This window comes from Scophthalmus maximus, chromosome 14 (assembly GCF_022379125.1).
Source record: "Scophthalmus maximus strain ysfricsl-2021 chromosome 14, ASM2237912v1, whole genome shotgun sequence".
In the NCBI taxonomy this organism is placed as follows: domain Eukaryota; kingdom Metazoa; phylum Chordata; class Actinopteri; order Pleuronectiformes; family Scophthalmidae; genus Scophthalmus; species Scophthalmus maximus.
In genome coordinates, this window is record NC_061528.1 from 16,356,997 (window position 1) to 16,374,338 (window position 17,342).

The 17,342-nt window shown below is 39.7% G+C and overlaps 1 protein-coding gene across 5 annotated transcripts in view; it reads left to right on the top strand.

The window, feature by feature from the left end:
* The window catches only part of pard3bb (par-3 family cell polarity regulator beta b), a 193,873-nt gene that overhangs the window by 12,263 nt on the left and 164,268 nt on the right, over nucleotides 1-17,342 (top strand). For all 5 annotated transcript variants that reach the window (XM_035651328.2, XM_035651326.2, XM_035651329.2 and 2 more), the window contains exon 3: nucleotides 2,076-2,177. In XM_035651328.2, the coding sequence (XP_035507221.2) occupies nucleotides 2,076-2,177 (102 nt within the window). The remainder of the gene's footprint in view (nucleotides 1-2,075; nucleotides 2,178-17,342) is intronic.

Here is a 17,342-nt window from a genome sequence, read left to right on the forward strand (position 1 = left end):
CAGTTGAGCTGCATATTGAAAAATCCCGTAAGACACCCAAAGTATATAAAGTCAAGCAGCTTGAAACATTCTGACTCAGTAATTAAAGATGTGCTGATTGTATTTAATTTATTATATTAAAATAGATCAGAAAGCAATGATCTAGAGCATAAATATTAGAGCCTGACCGATATGGATTTTTGGGGGCTGATGAAGATATCCTATACCGATGTATATATATATTTTTTTTTCATTTTTCATTGGTCAATTATTCCAAAAATGTCGTTATCAAACTTTTATGACAAGGACATGTAATTGAGGCTTGATATTTTAGTTTAACCATAAACATGATCATAAATAACTTTAAATGAAAAGAAAACACAAATAAACAAAATATATAGAATTTCAATTTAGAAAATAAACATGAATGCATGTTTTTTCTGAATTGTTTATTCTGTAAAATAAAAGATTTCATATCGGTAAAAGCGCTGATACCGGTATGTCTGTGAAAGGCTAATATCGGCCCGATATTATCGGCGAACCAATATATCGGTCGGGCTCTAATAAATATACAAAGAAAAGAATTTGCACTATCAGTTTATTCAAAACAAATGTCAGTAAGTAATTCATTGGAAGGAGTTTTGCTGCAGAGTTGAGTGGAGTGTTGACATTGAGCCTTGCAGTGACATCCAGGGACATAGACTCCGTCTCACACTCTCCCTGATGGGAATTTTCGAAAAGCCCTGACAAGCACCTGACCCTGAAAGAGTGATTTAATGGAGCGCCACCCTGAAACCCCTTCGTCTTCGTACCTTTCCTTTGGCTGTGTGTTTTTTTGTCCGTGTATGCGAGTGTACCGAATGTACTTGCGTGCGCATATGCTTGTGTTGTCTCAGTATGTTGTTCAACAACCAGCTCTATGTAGTCAGCTGTCCGGAGCAGTGCCGATGTCATTAATCACGGAGCCAACACGGCGGAGAAAAGGAGTGAGGAGAGAGAGAGAGAGAGAGAGAGAGAGAGAGAGAGAGAGAGAGAGAGAGAGAGAGAGAGAGAGAGAGAGAGAGAGAGAGAGAGAGAGAGAGAGAGAGAGAGAGAGAGAGAGAGAGAGAGAGAGAGAGAGAGAGAGAGAGAGAGAGAGAGAGAGAGAGAGAGAGAGAGAGAGAGAGAGAGAGAGAAGAGAGAGAAAGAAAGGGCCAGGCCGGACTTGTAATCTGTAAGAGGTACAGAGGTACAGAGGGAAAGATGTGAAAGATGTGTGGAGGAAAGAAATATAAGAGATCAGAAGCTGGAAGGAGAGCCGGACAGAGAGAAATACATAATAGAGGAGCAGAAAAAAACACTTAGTTGACCAGTCAGAGACCTGCTGTCGGATGAAGCTGCCCTTTTCTTTTGTTTTGTCTTTTTGATGTTACAGCCTTCTTCAGGAAATTATTTTAATAAGAAATGGATCACAAGTAAAAGGCTTCATCCTAAAAATAGAATTACAGAAAGTAAATTGACACAAATCGAGGTCGGACTAACGTCCTTATTGCTGATAGAGAAAATATCACAGTAAATTAAAAATCAATGTTTAATTAAAACAGATACCACCGTAAACCAATCAACTAGAGCTGCAAAAGTTAATCGATTAATAAATTAGAAATCGGCAACTATTTTGATAATTAATCAATAGTAGTTTTTATGAAAAAGTCAAAGGCTTCTTAAATGTGAATATTTTCTGGTTTCGTCGCTCTTCTATGACAGTAAACTAAATATCGTTGGTGTGTGGACAAAAAAACCCATCATTTTGGTGGTTTGGGAAACACAATTGACATTCTCCATTTTATGACTATATATGGACCAAGCAACTAATCGACAGATTAATCGATTATAAAAATGATTGTTAGTTGCAGCCCTACAATCAACTATGTGCATCATCTTCATTTTTATATTTGTTAACGTTACCATTGAGGCCTAAATTATGTGACTTGGTTTATTCAGATGATCATTATTTAAAGAAATAGACAGAGGCATTATGTCCGTATTACTGTGAGTAAAGTGGGTTGAGTCATGTGTTCACATATTAAGTGTTTGACTGGTTGTGTCCTGCGTCACAGGAAGGAGATTTCATGGTCCGGACTCACCATGTAGAATACTGCGACGGGGGGATTCTGGACCCTGATGATATCCTCAGCGATCTGGTGGAAGACAAGGACAAGGTAAGAACGGCGTCCCGTCTTCTGTGTCCTGCTTTGAATCACATCATGTCGTCAAAGACTGTTAAAATAGTTTCCACTGCTTCTTGTTCCACCATCCTTCGACCCTCCTCCGACCATGTATACAAGTAATTTAGTCGTTTTATGTGATTTTAAGTTGACCGCAAACTGCCATGTACCATTTATCTTTTTAATTAATACCCATGAACTGGAACTAGAAATTTGTGCGGTAGGACTTTCATAGCCATTCATTAAAACGTCTCATTTCCTGAATGACTCAGCAGTTAGCAGAGTACACAGACATGTATGTAGCCAAACGACCAGCCAAGCAGTCCATAAAGAACGGGGAATAAACGCCTACAGAGAGCTGCAAAAAAATAACTGCGTTCACGACCACCACCTGAAATCCTTCCTGGTGTCTCGTGTAATGAATATAATCCTTTTGAATTAACCTATTAATTAATCACTTTATGACAGTGTGTGTGTGTGTGTGTGTGTGTGTGTGTGTGTGTGTGTGTGTGTGTGTGTGTGTGTGTGTGTGTGTGTGTGTGTGTGTGTGTGTGTGTGTGTGTGTGTGTGTGTGTGTGTGTGTGTGTGTGTGTCAAGGTATAAGTGGGTATCTTGATTTTGTGTGTGTGCATGTGGTTGTTGGTATTCTGGAGTATTGAGCTGCAGTGGCCTATAAGCCACTCCCTTTGATTGAATATTGCCTCCCCAGCAAAATTCAAAGGGAGCAGGTTTAAGTTGCCTGTAGCGTTAGCTGGTGTCATTAGCAATTCACTTTTGGAGACTTTGCAAACTGAATCCATATATTCTCATTTTTCTTATTTCCCCCCTGAGCAATGGGTCATTTATTCCTTTCTCCCCTTTGGAAAGTCTTGTACATTTTAATACCCTTCTCATCCAGTCTGGCATTATTAGAACGTGACAAAAGGCCTTTTTTGAAACCATGGCTTAGGACCTTAAATGAATCTCTGCACATTAAAACAGTATCAACATGTTTCTAATGAGCCTGTGTTCCGTGTTGAAGCAGATTCTTCATTTAGGTCACGGCAAGTAAGAGTTGAAGAACCTAGCGGCTATAAAATGTAAAGTACAGTATATTTCCCTTTCCTCGGCTCATACTATATGCCTTTAAGGACGTATTAATACTGCAGGAGTTTTGGAGATTCTCTGAACTAATTAAGAACAAAGTTGCATTAGTATTTTTCTTGGAGCTGTAAGCAGCTTTGAGAAGAAATCGCGATCACTCTCTCTAAGCTGGACTCGAGCATCTTTTAAAGCTGGGCTCAGACGACAGGAATTTCTGGCCGATTTCACCCCCTGATAATTATCAGACATGTTTGATTTTTAGGACTTTAAAATCAGGATGATTACTTCAGTACTTTCCGAGGCAGAATCAATGAGAGAGACGAGGCTTGTCGCTAATTGGAAAGCGTGTCTTCCAAGACCTATCACCACCTAGGGCCATATTGACCACGTCTATCCAGCCATTTTCTCATCGAGTCTTGCGAAGCATTATTACAGAGTAAGTTGTGTTTTTTTTCACGTCAGTCTCCATAGAGTTTGTTTTGTTTGCACCAGAGGGGCGCGAGTTGGAGTGATAATCTTGATAACATCCTGTATGTGTGTGTGATGTGCCATTATTTTCAAGTCTTGTAGTGTGTGCCAAGATTCTTTGTGGGTGCACGATGCAAATTGATTTCAAAATCTGTCCGGATTGTAAAAACCCCTGTACTTTGGCCCAATAACCATTCTAATGCTTCAAATCTTGATTTTTAGCCTTTTAGACATTTTTTTGTGTTTTTTTTGCCTTGAGAATGTTAGCACACACATCCTGTAGGAAAATGACAAGTATGGACCATCTTTACAGTGCAGAAATTCCCAAGTGTCATTTCATGAGACGAGTTATCCTGATGAGCTCTCACGTCTTGACTCGAGAGGGGGTTACACGACACACTAAGCCTTCAGCCCGGGGGCCGTATGACTCGATGACAGGAGCAATAACAGAGTCAGCAGACCGCCACCTGATTTAGGAGATTGCTATTATGAGAGCCTGTTGCCATGGTTTTTTCAGAGAGCAGCATGCATTTGGTCCCACTGCTGGCTAGTCGCCACCCGCCCTGTGCAACTGTGAACTTGTTTGTGGCACTTTTTTTATGTGGAGGTGTCACAGTCTGAAATCCCACCCTTGATCAGTCACTGCAGCATGGAGGGTGGACTGCACCGGTTTTATAGCCACTAAAATCTCTGGGTTGAAAAACGATCGAATGCGAATCCATCGTGCAAGCTAAGACCAAGGTTGTGTCCGACATCAATCCTTTCTTACGTTTTCCCCTTCTCATTTTTTTCATACGAGTTTCCGATTTCTGAGTGTTAATGTTTATCCACTGCACAGTGCTCTCAAACATGGCGTGCCCGAGTGCCCATGGCGTCTACACTTCTTTGTGCTAACAATCTCACAATGCAAGCTGGAAATACATTGGTGTATTATCACTTTATAGAGGTGATTTATGTCTCTCTGGCCATTGTAAATAGGACTGAGGATGTATTTAGTTCATGGCTGATGATTTAAAAAAAAAGAGAGGTATACCGGGCTGGCTAGAAGTTAAGTTGTTAGATAAGCGCTGCATCATTTGAATAGTAGATGTGAAGTTGAAGCTTGTTTGGCAGGTTTCAAGGCTGGTGGTATAAATGACTGTACAATAATGTCTCTGTGTCGAAAGTATACTGTATTTGTTGACGGGTGTTTTGCATTTTTGTCTCTAACATGTCCTAAATTATCTACCGCTCATATTCACCCATAAAAGGGAGTAATATTCTCAATTTCTTTTTTAAAATCCTGTGAATGATGTTGTAACTGTAGACAACCTACCTACCAAATCTAAAAGCACAGGCATACTGCAAAATACACATTTTCATCCTAGGATCAAATACAGTGCCATAAACTTAATTCCCCAAAACACACACATATGATGAGACAGACACACACACATGTGCGTATAGTGAAATAGACCCTACAGAATGATATCTAGCAATACACACTTCTGAGCACCAGAGATTGCATATGAAATGAAAGTGTGAAATATTCATTGGATTCTGAAGCAAAGGCTCTCATAGTATTACTGAGCTGAATAAATGGCTTCTAATCCCAGATGAGTGTTTCACTGCAGGCTGCAGACTGAGTCGGCACGGCTTTAGGTTTATAACCACAAAGAAAACAGAGGAGATTTTTGAGGTCTCCCCAAGACGGAGGTCAAAAATGCATTTTTTTCCCACAAAAATCCATAGCTGAAATATACTCAAGTGATGTATTTGAAAAGAGCGAGTGCTCATATATATATGAACCAACGTCGGTCCCAAACATCTTTAAGTGCTGTGACAGCAAACAGACAACACAGCAGCACAGCTTATTAAAACTGTCTCAGTCAGTAGAGATTGTAAGTGTATGGGTAGATGCTAAGTGTAGTTCTTCAGGCCCTGGATTTAAGCAAATTCCATTTGTAATAAAATAATGTCTACTGCTTTCAGGTGCCAGGCCCCCCCATAATCTTAAAATCTGCCCCTGAGTGATCGGAGTCTGAATTAGAAACGACTAGATTGAAATTTATTAATGCTCCTGCAACAATCACCTGGCTCATGGTTATTTTTAATCATTAACTCATGTTTGTATATTTCAGTTAACTCCATGTGTGGGCTTCTTTTATGCCCCAATGAAATCTATTATTCGTCATTTCTTTAGCGCGGAGAGCAGACCCAATAATGTTGGAGTTCATGAATAATACTTTAATGATTTATCCAGTTATCCATCCTTAGCTCAGACCTGGTGTTTAAATTAAGTATCTGTTATTTTATTATGGATTTGAATGTCTTGAAGAACAGAGCAAAACAAAAAAGAAAAGTTGACATTGTACAAATAGCTACAGTCTGGACTGCATATTTTGGGAGGATACAGAAACTGTTAGCCTTCAGCTGCTAACCACCACCAACCCTCCCCCACCCCTTTGCTCCATTACCCTAATGTCTCTCTTGTTGGCTGTTTTGTCAAGCCCACTCACAGCTTTATGCCAAAGAATATGAAAAGTAAGCAGGAAATATAGATCGCCATCAGCATTTCCTATGTAGCTGGAAGTGTAATTCTTAATGTATTTTTTTTCCATTTGGTACAGTAGGTATTTCAGAAACAGCCGCACAGAGTCCAGGGTTTGTTGAAAAGGTTAACTGGTTATGGTAATGGACACAGAGACAGGAAAAACACTGATGCCTTGTAGGATATATACTGTATGTTTATTCTCACACACACACGCATACAAACACCCGCACACACACACACTCCATTTGCACACATCAGTGTTAAACATAAATATTCTTCATCATGCATTCACATGCATGATTACAATTAGCATCAATTTACAGTATTCTTTCTCTTTTTTCTTCACACATCATATGATTCATTAGTAGGAAATATGTGCAATATATTTAATATTATTGATCAATGTAGACAAGACTAATTAGAAACATATGATCAGTCGGACTATGGAACCGCTCTAGCCTGAAGTTGGTCTTTTTAACACACACGCACGCACACAGTTGAAATCAATATCACAAAAGTAATAAGAATGTTTTTCAGATATTGAATCTGAAAATAAATCTAAATACTTATTAGTAGAGTATTGATCAAATCAATACTTGTCAGTTTTTAAAATTACAATTTGCCTGAAATTGTTATTTCCAAAAGTACGTTTCTGATACAGTAGTGCAATATGATTGTATCATACCCAAAAGCTAGTTTCACCAATATAGAAGCAAGCGTTTAAAGAAAGACTCATGGAACACAGGCTGGTAGGGCGACTCTGTATGAGCCGAGCTGTGATCATGGGTAATTGTGCCAGTCATTATGTATCCCATTAATAGCTGGACATGCACATGCAGAACCTTGCCAGTGGGTTAATTATATTGCATCCTTATTCAAATTTAAATACCATTAGCCTCGACTCGGACTTCTTCCTCTTTTAGCAAAATATTTGTATTCCTGAGGAGTGAATTTACTTCACTTTCTTCAGAGGCATTTTTTCTCTCTTTGCCCTTTTCCATATTATTAGCGTTGATCTCTAATCTGCACTTGAATAACCTCACCCACAGATTAGTTCATTAGTTTATAAACATAGCGACCTGTCATGAACATTAGAAGAAATAATGGCTTGTGAGATGTTTGGTGTTCCTAGGGGTTGTCGGGTGGGAACCTCCTCAGAGAGAATTGAGTTTGTTTAGGCCCACAAAGCCACAACAGCGTCATTTGCTGAAGAACCGTTGCTGAGCTGCCTTGTAAATCTAGTTAAAATACAATTTGGATTGATCAAACTCGAAGCACGTCTGGCTATTATACTGTCTGTCCGTCTGATGAGATGAAACGACCCTAAATGGTCCAACTTGGAGACAGTAAGATGGACAGTTGACGTAGCCAACTCCATTCTATTGCCCATGTGTGTTTCTGGTAGTTAACCTGTCAACCTGGTGAGGTTTCAAACCGCAACCAATTGAGAACCCGGCAGGGGACACTTTAGGTGGCGCACCGCTGATCACATTTCCGGTAGAGCTGAAAATTTTAAGCGAATGCGAAGTATTCTGGACCGTTTAGTGCAACCGTATTCAACACGACGTAGCAAACATGGCGACTTACACGGAGGTCGGTTCCACCTCATTTAACTATATTGAACTCATTCAAAGTTGACGAAAAAACATTGGTTCTTTGTTGCAGGTGATTATACATACATGAACACATAGTTATGGACGATATATTAAATTTCTGTGAATACGTTCTTTCTAAATATTACACACTGTAGCTTAAACTTTCCTTTCTCTCCTTTATATCCCTGTTTTCCTGACCAGGGTATGGATAAACAAAACAGGTAGACTGGCAAATGTACAGTCAGTGTCCCTTGTGTTGACTGAGCGATTACAATGTGAGATAGTTTTACAATGTGAAAGGATGATGACGTTTACACATTTAGAAAAGAGGAGATGCCAGACATCCAATCTAGAAAATGGGAGGGGATGAAGAAACTGAATATGCATCAGATCATAGTGTGAAGCTGTCGCACTACACTGATCAAACTGATCTAAATCAGCACCGAATGTGTTTGAGTATGAGGAAATGAAACAGAACCTGTGTCTTCGTTTGCCTCTAAATCAAGTTTACTTCCTCTTGTGTTTTCCCATTTGAATCACTTCTTCTGCTTTTCAAGTAAGGGTTGGAGATGAGCCAAAAATCTGTAATTGGCCGTGGTTGAACTTCTTTTACTTTTGGTTTCATTATGTAACCAAACATCTGTTTTCCTACTCCTCCTCACAAGTCCACTCCTTGAAAATGATTAATCTGCTGGTTAAACCTAGTTAATAATAGCAGCAATTTTAGGTCAGCACAATACCAGAATCATTAAAAAAATAGCCAGACGTCTGACAATGAGGAAATTATTCAGAGCAGGTTCCAAGTTATCAGTGGGCCCTTCCTTCCCTTCTGCGCCCCCTCTCTCACTCCACAGTTTTCTACAGCCATGATCCTGAAAGCCGATCCCCGGTAAATAACACAAGCTGCTGCCGCCAACAGATACTGCCCTTTAAAATTTGCCCATTAATGACTTTGTAACTTATAGCCTGCATGCACATCACAAATGCATTTGCCTGATGTGATTGTTTTTTTTTTGATACAGATTAATCAATTAAGCGTTCCTTAAAAAATGATCATTTAGCGACTATGAGTGAGAAATGATCATGTGGGGCAGCTGCCTCATTTGTTTTCATGTGCATATACACACAAATTCTAAAGTCAAATTAATGACCGCGTTGCATCATTTACTGATTGATTGCTGTCATCACTGATTGTGAGAACTTGTAACAGTATTTACAATGGAGCTGGTGTATAATGGTTTCGCAATTCATCATTACCAACTGTTTGAATTTCCCTTTTTATACCACAGTGAAACACATTTTTGAAGTTGACATATAGTTAAAGATTTGTTTGAATAGTGCTAGAGTCTAACTTAATGTTTTTTTAATTAGTATCTTGTCGTATCTCAATTCCTGTATGGAATGAATACATATGTAGCAGGATGGATTTGACTGATTGACTCGTTCTGGTGGGAGTCTTTCCAATAAATCTGATGAAAAAACAACCCTTGTACAGGGTTAGGGTGTTGCAGTGTCTGTTATTTTTCTATCATGTATGGCTGATATATTGATCGATTGTCTGTGCAGACTGAACCTGTAGTACCCAGAACAGGCATGTTATGTTACATGAATGAAGAAGAAAGTGTGGTTTTAGTTCTACTGTGTGTTTTAGGAGTTAAAATAATCTCTCTGTGATAAGTGCCCCGACTGTTGGGGAAACGCATTGCAGTTTGGCTCACTGCCTGTTGCCCCTTTTACTATTTGACTGGCTGTTTGCCAAGTACTGTTGTCTTCATTCATTTGTAGTTCGCAGAAGTAAGCATTTCTTTCAAAGTTGATAATATCCTACTGCACAGATTTAGATGTCTTTTGACGAAAAAGAGACAAACTGGAGACTAAATGCCTCAATGCCCACTAAGTACATTTCGTCTTTCCGTGTTTGTTATTTGGACCCAGTAGGTCACGGGATCTCGAGCATCAGTGTTTTCTTTTCCCCTCCGCTGCGGAAATGACATTTGAATCAAACACAAAAAAATGTGACAATTCTTGTGTCCATCTTCCCCATTCTTTACAGTCAACAAATCACTGACACTGTTGGTGTCGACCGTACAGTCAGAGCAGTTGTGTAAATAACACGCTCAACTAAACTCACACCCACTACAAATTGTTGCAAGCCCAGATACTGCCAACTACAGTACGTCGTATCCGCATGTGTGAGCGCATCGTCACTACAGTGTCATGTGTGGACATGAGTTTAAATGTATTTACCAATGTACCTAAAAACCAAATCAAACTTGTCTTTTATTGTTTAAAATAGGGCTGCAACCAATGATGAATCTTTTGATTATTCTCTAGATTAATCGAATAGTTGTTTGGTCCATAAAATGTCGATTGTGTCTCCCAAAACCCAAAGATAATTTTTTTTTGTCCACATACTAAAGACATTTAGTTAACTGTCATAGAGGAGCAAAGACAGAAAATATTCACATTTAAATTTCCTGAAATCCGAAAATATTGCCTGTTTTCTCCATAAAAAGTACTTAGTGATAAAACGATTATCAAAATAGTTAGCCACTAATTTAGTAGTCGATTAGTAATCGATTAATCGATTGATTAGCTCTAGTTTAAAAACGTGCAATGGTGGAGGAGCTGAGCAAAACACAACCCACTCCATGGCCGGCTCACTCAAACTTGTCCTTTTATAAGTTTTATAATAAACGTAAGCAGTATGTTGTGACCACACAACGACCTGAGATAGCTACTAGATATAGATGGGGGGAGGAAATACACACATATACAGTACACGGACCTTGCTGGTGGGCAACGTTAGCAGAGAAAGAGACATTAGGAAAGGAAAGTAGATGTGGAGGTTGGTGAAGAGGTTTGGTGTATGGATCTTCTGGAGCCGCTGATGCAGAATAAGTAAATGATACAAAAAGCTTATACTATATCAACAGTTTCTCACCTACTGACATGTAATTCACAGATGGCATTGGTTTCTCTTCAACTTCTCATTCAGCTTTCCCACCGCTGCACCCTCTTCCCCATCTCTCCTTCTCCATTGCCATTCCATGCTTTTTTCTTTCTCCTCTCGCCTTCACACAAGCTGAGCTCTGTCATTTTAAGGGAGAAAACACCAGCCAGTCAGCATGAGGCAATTAAGACCCACCGTTTGAAGGGTTATTATGCATAATGCCCCATAATCCTCCTCTACAGTTTTCATCATCAATGACATGTACATTAAGTCTGTGGCGTGTACATGCTGACGGAAAGTTCGCTTGCACGAGGAGCACCAGCTTTAGCCCTGGTTTAAAAAACGCGCACACACGCACACACAGCCGCGTTGAAAGTATTGATTCATGAAGATGATACAGTTGCAATGTGATTATTCATAGCTGCCTATTCTGGTGTGACAAGATAATGGTGACAATAGACACCAGACAGACGGACAGCTTTGGATTGGATTTTTTTTTGCGCTCAACGTGCTGTGTAAGTTACATGTTTGTGCATTAATGTAGTTGATGATAAGGTTCTTATTGCATTTAGTGTGTGTCTGTGTGTGTAGGTGTTTTTTGGCTAACATGTCGACATTAATTGAACCATGACCTAGATCAAAACAATGAGCCTCGAAAGGGATTAGAAAAAAAAAACACGCAGAGATACCGAGAAGCAGCGGTTTGTGTGGGTGGCCTATGATGCGGTCCGCGTTTAATCACAACATTTTAATCCAAGGCAATTTCACAAAAAAAACCCAGACACTTAAACGGGGCGGACAGGCATCCAGCAAATCTCATTGTTCACCTTAAACCCAATGCGGTAAGCCTGATAATCATATTAGCGATGTGTTAAGTCTTATAGTAAATGATGAATATTTTTTGAGACTTTTCCGGCATCATTAGGTCTTGCTGACATTGTTTTCCTGCTCAGTAGTGGCTGAGCAGCGTTTATTTCAAGTTTTATTAGAGAATAATTCATCCATTTCCATTGCGTGGTGCAATAACGCTTGTACTCTTATTTATTTAGACTTGGCCACAGGCTTAGTCCATCTCATGAAAAGATTATCTATTCAGGCTGTACTGTGTATATTCTGTATATTGGTCTCCACATTTTCTTTGCTAGATTATAGGTTCGATTTTCTTAAAGGAAACCCCCCCCCCAAAAAAAAAGAAAAAAAAGAAAAACATCAGTCACTTGCTGGTTCCTTGGTGTCTGTACCTGACCTTGCGTCCAACCTCCAGGGTGAAAGTGAATTTGGTTATTAAATTTACCTGGGGTGAAAGAAAATCATTTCACTTGCATGCAACATTTCTTTTAAAAATACATGTTTGTAATTCTCTTCAGTCTGCCTTAATCATATATATCGATGTATCTTTCAGGTCAACCAAGTTCAGACATTACTTTGCTTTCAAGTGTCAACTTGCAAGGGTTAAGTGAATTAACAGGAAAGACAAATATTCTCTCTAATGGGTTTCGCACACGCACGCACACACACACACACCCTCCATGGTCACATAATACTAACAGGTTTGTAGCCACCTCTGACCCCTCAGCCCTCCATATGAAGTGGCCGACTGGTGAGGATAATATTTACCTTTGACTAAAGAAAGCAGTGCTGCTTATTGCTTTCACACATGGCACAAGGTTACATTTAGTGGGTATCCTGCTGTGTGCATGTGTGTATAGACCATAAACACAAACATAAGTATAAAGAGCGGTGGGAATTATAACCAAGTGTTTAGTATTTGTTGGGTTGTACCTTTGGGGAAAATGGAACAGGTGTGAAGCGTTATTTACATATCTTATGTTTGTTTTTTCACAATATAAGTAGTGGTGGGTGGTATCTTGAATATATTGTTGTACATGAGATGTATTAAATGACTACTACATTAGTAGTAGAATAACACTTGTTTCTTCATTTGTGTTCTCTCGCTCTCAGACACAAACACACACAAAATAGAACTTCGTGGACAAAGTGAAAGTGAACATGAAGCGCCAACGCGGCAATAGAAACCATCAATGAATAATAATTACGATTAAAGAATGTTTTAATACAGACATAGGTTGCAGGGACTACTAGAATCACCATACTGATGTGATTGTATAAATCAAAGGGTTAAATTGTGCTTGAGACGAGATTTTAAAATATTGTGATATATATATATATATATATATATATATATATTTGTTTATCTCGATATTTAAAAAATCGCAATATTATTTATAGGCCATATCGCCCAGCCCTAAATACTAGTCCTTATCTACATTATCTACAAGCTAAATTTGTATCAAAGTTTTCAGGTCAAGGACAAAAAAAGAAAACCAAAAACATTTTGCCACAAAACTTCCTCATAGCATGACTGCGTCAGCCAGCATCATACAAAAATATACTTTCAGCTTTCTGCTCTCATTAAAATGTGTCAAAAAGACAAATACTGTGGCCGCCATGGCTTAGTGGTCCATGGAAAGCCGCTAAATACATATAAATGTCAGCTTGTGTGTGTATGGACTGTACGTGTGTGTATTATTGTTACAGTTGCCATTGGTTTAATGCACACCGCCACGTGTAAATGTGAGTGATGGCTCTTCCTAGTCCTTCAAAAGGATACAAGAGCCATAAAATCCCCTGCCCATCCACTGTAGGTGTGTGACTCACCTTTTCTTTGCCTTATTCCTTATGTAGCCTGACATTTTTCATTATATATAATGATCATACGTGTTAGTTCTCACTGATGGGTGGGTGGTCTTATGTGTGTGTGTGTGTGTGAGCAGGTGTAGTCCTTGAGAAGGGTAGAGGGACCATAAACCTTCGCTTTAGGAGCCGAGATCTGAGCTATTAGCCGAATTGTGAATTATATTTGATGAGGCTATGGCCTCATTGTTAAATTGCAGTACACTGGCACATATATCAGTCTACCTTGACGGTCAACATTTACAGAGCACCTTTCCCTATATATTAGCATACAGTATGTATGTGTGAGGTATCAGCTTTTAGTGATATGACTTACCAGGTTATATCTTCCACAGTGATTTACAGTGTCATTCAGCCTATATGATGAATATTCTCCGTTCTGTTTTTGATAGGTTAAAAGGGTATACGTTCATGATTAGGCTTTTTTTTAGGTCTTAAATCTTATTTGTACATAGACCTAATGAAGATTGTACTGTGTGTGTGTGTGTGGGTGTGTGTGTGGTTGCTATGAGCGCTTTATGTGCGTGTGCTTTCAGTGAATCATCTGTCAAAAATGCTGCTGACACTCACCACCTCCATCCGTACATGTTTCTCTTTTACAGACACACGCATCAAACCACATAACTCACGAGAACACAATGACTTCAAGCGTAACCCTTAATGCCGCCTCGCCTCATATGTTGCACTTGATCACACACACACACACACACACACACACACACACACACACACACACACACACACACACACACACACACACACACACACAGATGGGTAATACAATATTACTCGTACGGCACATTTTGAATAGGCCTGTAATGTTCCATTAGTTTGATTGCTTACAACCCCGATACACACGATGGGTTGAAACAATAAAATCAGAATATACAAAACTCAATTAGGTGGCTTGTTTTTATGTGTTAATTTTACGGTTTAATTTTAATATTGCTCATTTACGACAAGCGACGTGCGTAGATGGTTTCACTTTGTGACAGCTACTCGGAGATATGTAAGCTCCACACAAAAATATATATTTACACACGCACACACACACACGCACACGTCAAAAGCAGTGGAGTGGAATAATGGACAAGGCGATGGAATGGTGGGCAGATTTTATCATTCACACTCTCTTAACCACCAGCCATCTGCTAAATATACGCTGTCTCGTCTTTGTGTCTGTCGGAGTGTGTATGCATGGGTGCGGACACACACACACACACACAATCTAATTCCATCAGAACTTTGTATTTTGCCCGTCAGTTGCTAATTAATACAAAAAAAACACAAAACCGATTGTATATACCAGAAGTATGTTAATAGCAATTACAAAAGAATACAAACCAGTAACTACGTAGAAGCTGTAGCTTTATAGTTGGTATATTAATGTGTGCTTCTGATGTAGTGATACCTTTGTTTTAGTAAATTTGCTGATTGCAAAATGTAGAAAACACAAAAAAAATGACATTGTGTTCACTCATCAAAGAATGGAAAATATCAAAATAACCCAAACATTACAGTCTGCTACGGTGGTCTGAGGCATTACAGTGACCTGGTGTTTTAAGCTACATGGGGGCTGGAGTTTCTCCAATTAATGGCTCATGTATCATTATCTGTGTTTCGTAAAAAAGAGGTTTCTCATTACGACGGGATAAAGAGGAGACAACAGGGAGATCTCAGCCATAATGAACCCTAAATGCTCTCTCTCACCTTCACCTCATCCCTCTGTTCTGCTCTTCCACCAGCTTGACGCTTTCCCTTTACAGTAGTTATCCTCTCTGCACTCCTCACACTCTTATGTCTACCATTTCCTGGCTTTTTGAGCTGCCTTTTAATCCATCCAAAATTTGCCTCACGGTTTCTCCCTTTGTTCTTACCCTGTGCATTAGTGAACATCACCTGTCAAACTTTTTACAGTGTATCCACAAACTCCTTTCCTTATTTTGTCAGCTTTCATCTTCGCTCTCTTCCTGTTACCTTCCTTTTCATGACTTCTCTCACTTTATATCTTTGCATTGCACATGACTTCAGTCTTACCCGTCTTGAGTAATGCTTTGGCCCCCCTCCTCTCTACGTCCCCTCACCCCCATTTCCTCACACTTCACCACTTACCTCTTCCTTTCACACTTTCCCCTGATGGCTCTAATAATTTTGCAGTCACACCTTGGTGTGCAAGCACGTGCGTGTGTGTGAACTCTTCATTTGTCAAAGGCGCACACAGATTTGATCCAGACCAGATACATACGTTGACCCTTACCCAGGAACCAATGGGGGTTAATTGAGTAATGGCGATGGGGAGAGAGGCAGGATGAGTCAGAGAGCCAGAGAGAGAGCATTAAGAGAGGGTGGGGGAAGCAGCGAGACGGATAGATGCAATTTGTGAGAGCATATGAAAGGAAGAGAAATGGGAGGGTGAGAGGGGGGAAAAAGGGGGTTAATTGCAAGAGTGAATAAAATGAAAGTCAGAGGGAGGCTGGCAATTAAAGAATTGTGGAAGAGAGGGGAAATAAAGACAAATGTTGGGTTAATGGTGACGGTGTGTGAAACGGGCACGGCTGACAGCATGAGGCGGCCAACCAGCAGGATATGGAAGATTGATTTGAAGCGACGGGAGAAAGGGGTTAACGGAGTGATTGAAATGAAACAGAAAGAGAGAGAGGCAGGTAGGGTGAAAGCGAAAGGGTTAATTATGAGTATAATAAACGATGAAGCTGCAGTCTTAATGGAGCTCAGCTCTTAATGAAGGATCCACAGCTGCACCTGGGACCCGCCGAGAATAGATGGATACACGATACCCTGTGAAATTGTGTGTGTGTGTGTGTATGTGTGTGTGTGTTGCTAATTGTTATTGTTATGAAGTCCGCGTCCTCATGGATTCATTGTGCTGATGAATTATCTTAATGAAGTGCCTGAATGTGTGGTTTGCTGTGGATGGACCAACTAAGTGGCCAGACGACTGAGAATTAGTCCGTCGTATTCCTGCGTCTTTGTCCCACTGCGAGGGCGGACACATATAAAGGGGGGGAAAAAAGAAAGGTTTTAGCGAAGTAAAGCAGCTGCTCACATTTTGAGCCCCAATTCATTTCTTTTTTTCTTCGTGCTTTTTCTTCCCGTCCCCTCTACTCCGTTTACTACAACAGCCATCAGTGTGTTACAGAATGAAAACAAGCTAACTAGAATTTGCAAATATCTCAAGTACCCTTCCCACAAACATAGAGAATGTATTCAAACGTAAAAACACAATTGCGTGAATAAATCTTAAAATAAACAATTTTTCGGAGTATAAGGAAGCCTGCCAGATAAGTTGTTTAATTGTAAATGAATAGAACAAAAACTGGACTCCAAAATCCTGATAAAGATTTTCCCCCCAGTAGTCAAACAGCAACAAGGATCTTCCATGCTGTGGCCTAAAGAGAACAGAACTGATTGCGCTCGTGAGAGCACAGTGATATTTTTTTTCCCAGATGAGAAAATTCCGATCCACTGAGATAATGACAGTGTGCAGCCTTGTACAAATGAATAACAGGTAGTTTGAAAATCCCTTAAATTGAACGACTGAAGACCTGCCAGTCTCATTCGTTAGTTCATTACGATTACACCGAGACAGCATAATTTGCGGGTTGATCTAATGAATTAAAAAGTTCAAGTCGTAACTATTGAAATCTTTGAAGGTAATGTGCATTTTGCTGCAGCAACCCTTAGGCTGTTTCAACAAAATGTGGTAACACCCTCCTGAGAGAAAAGCAGGCTGGAGTCTGAAACTTCATCTAGAGACTTTTGTGACTGTTCTTATGCCAGTGTGCATTAGGGTG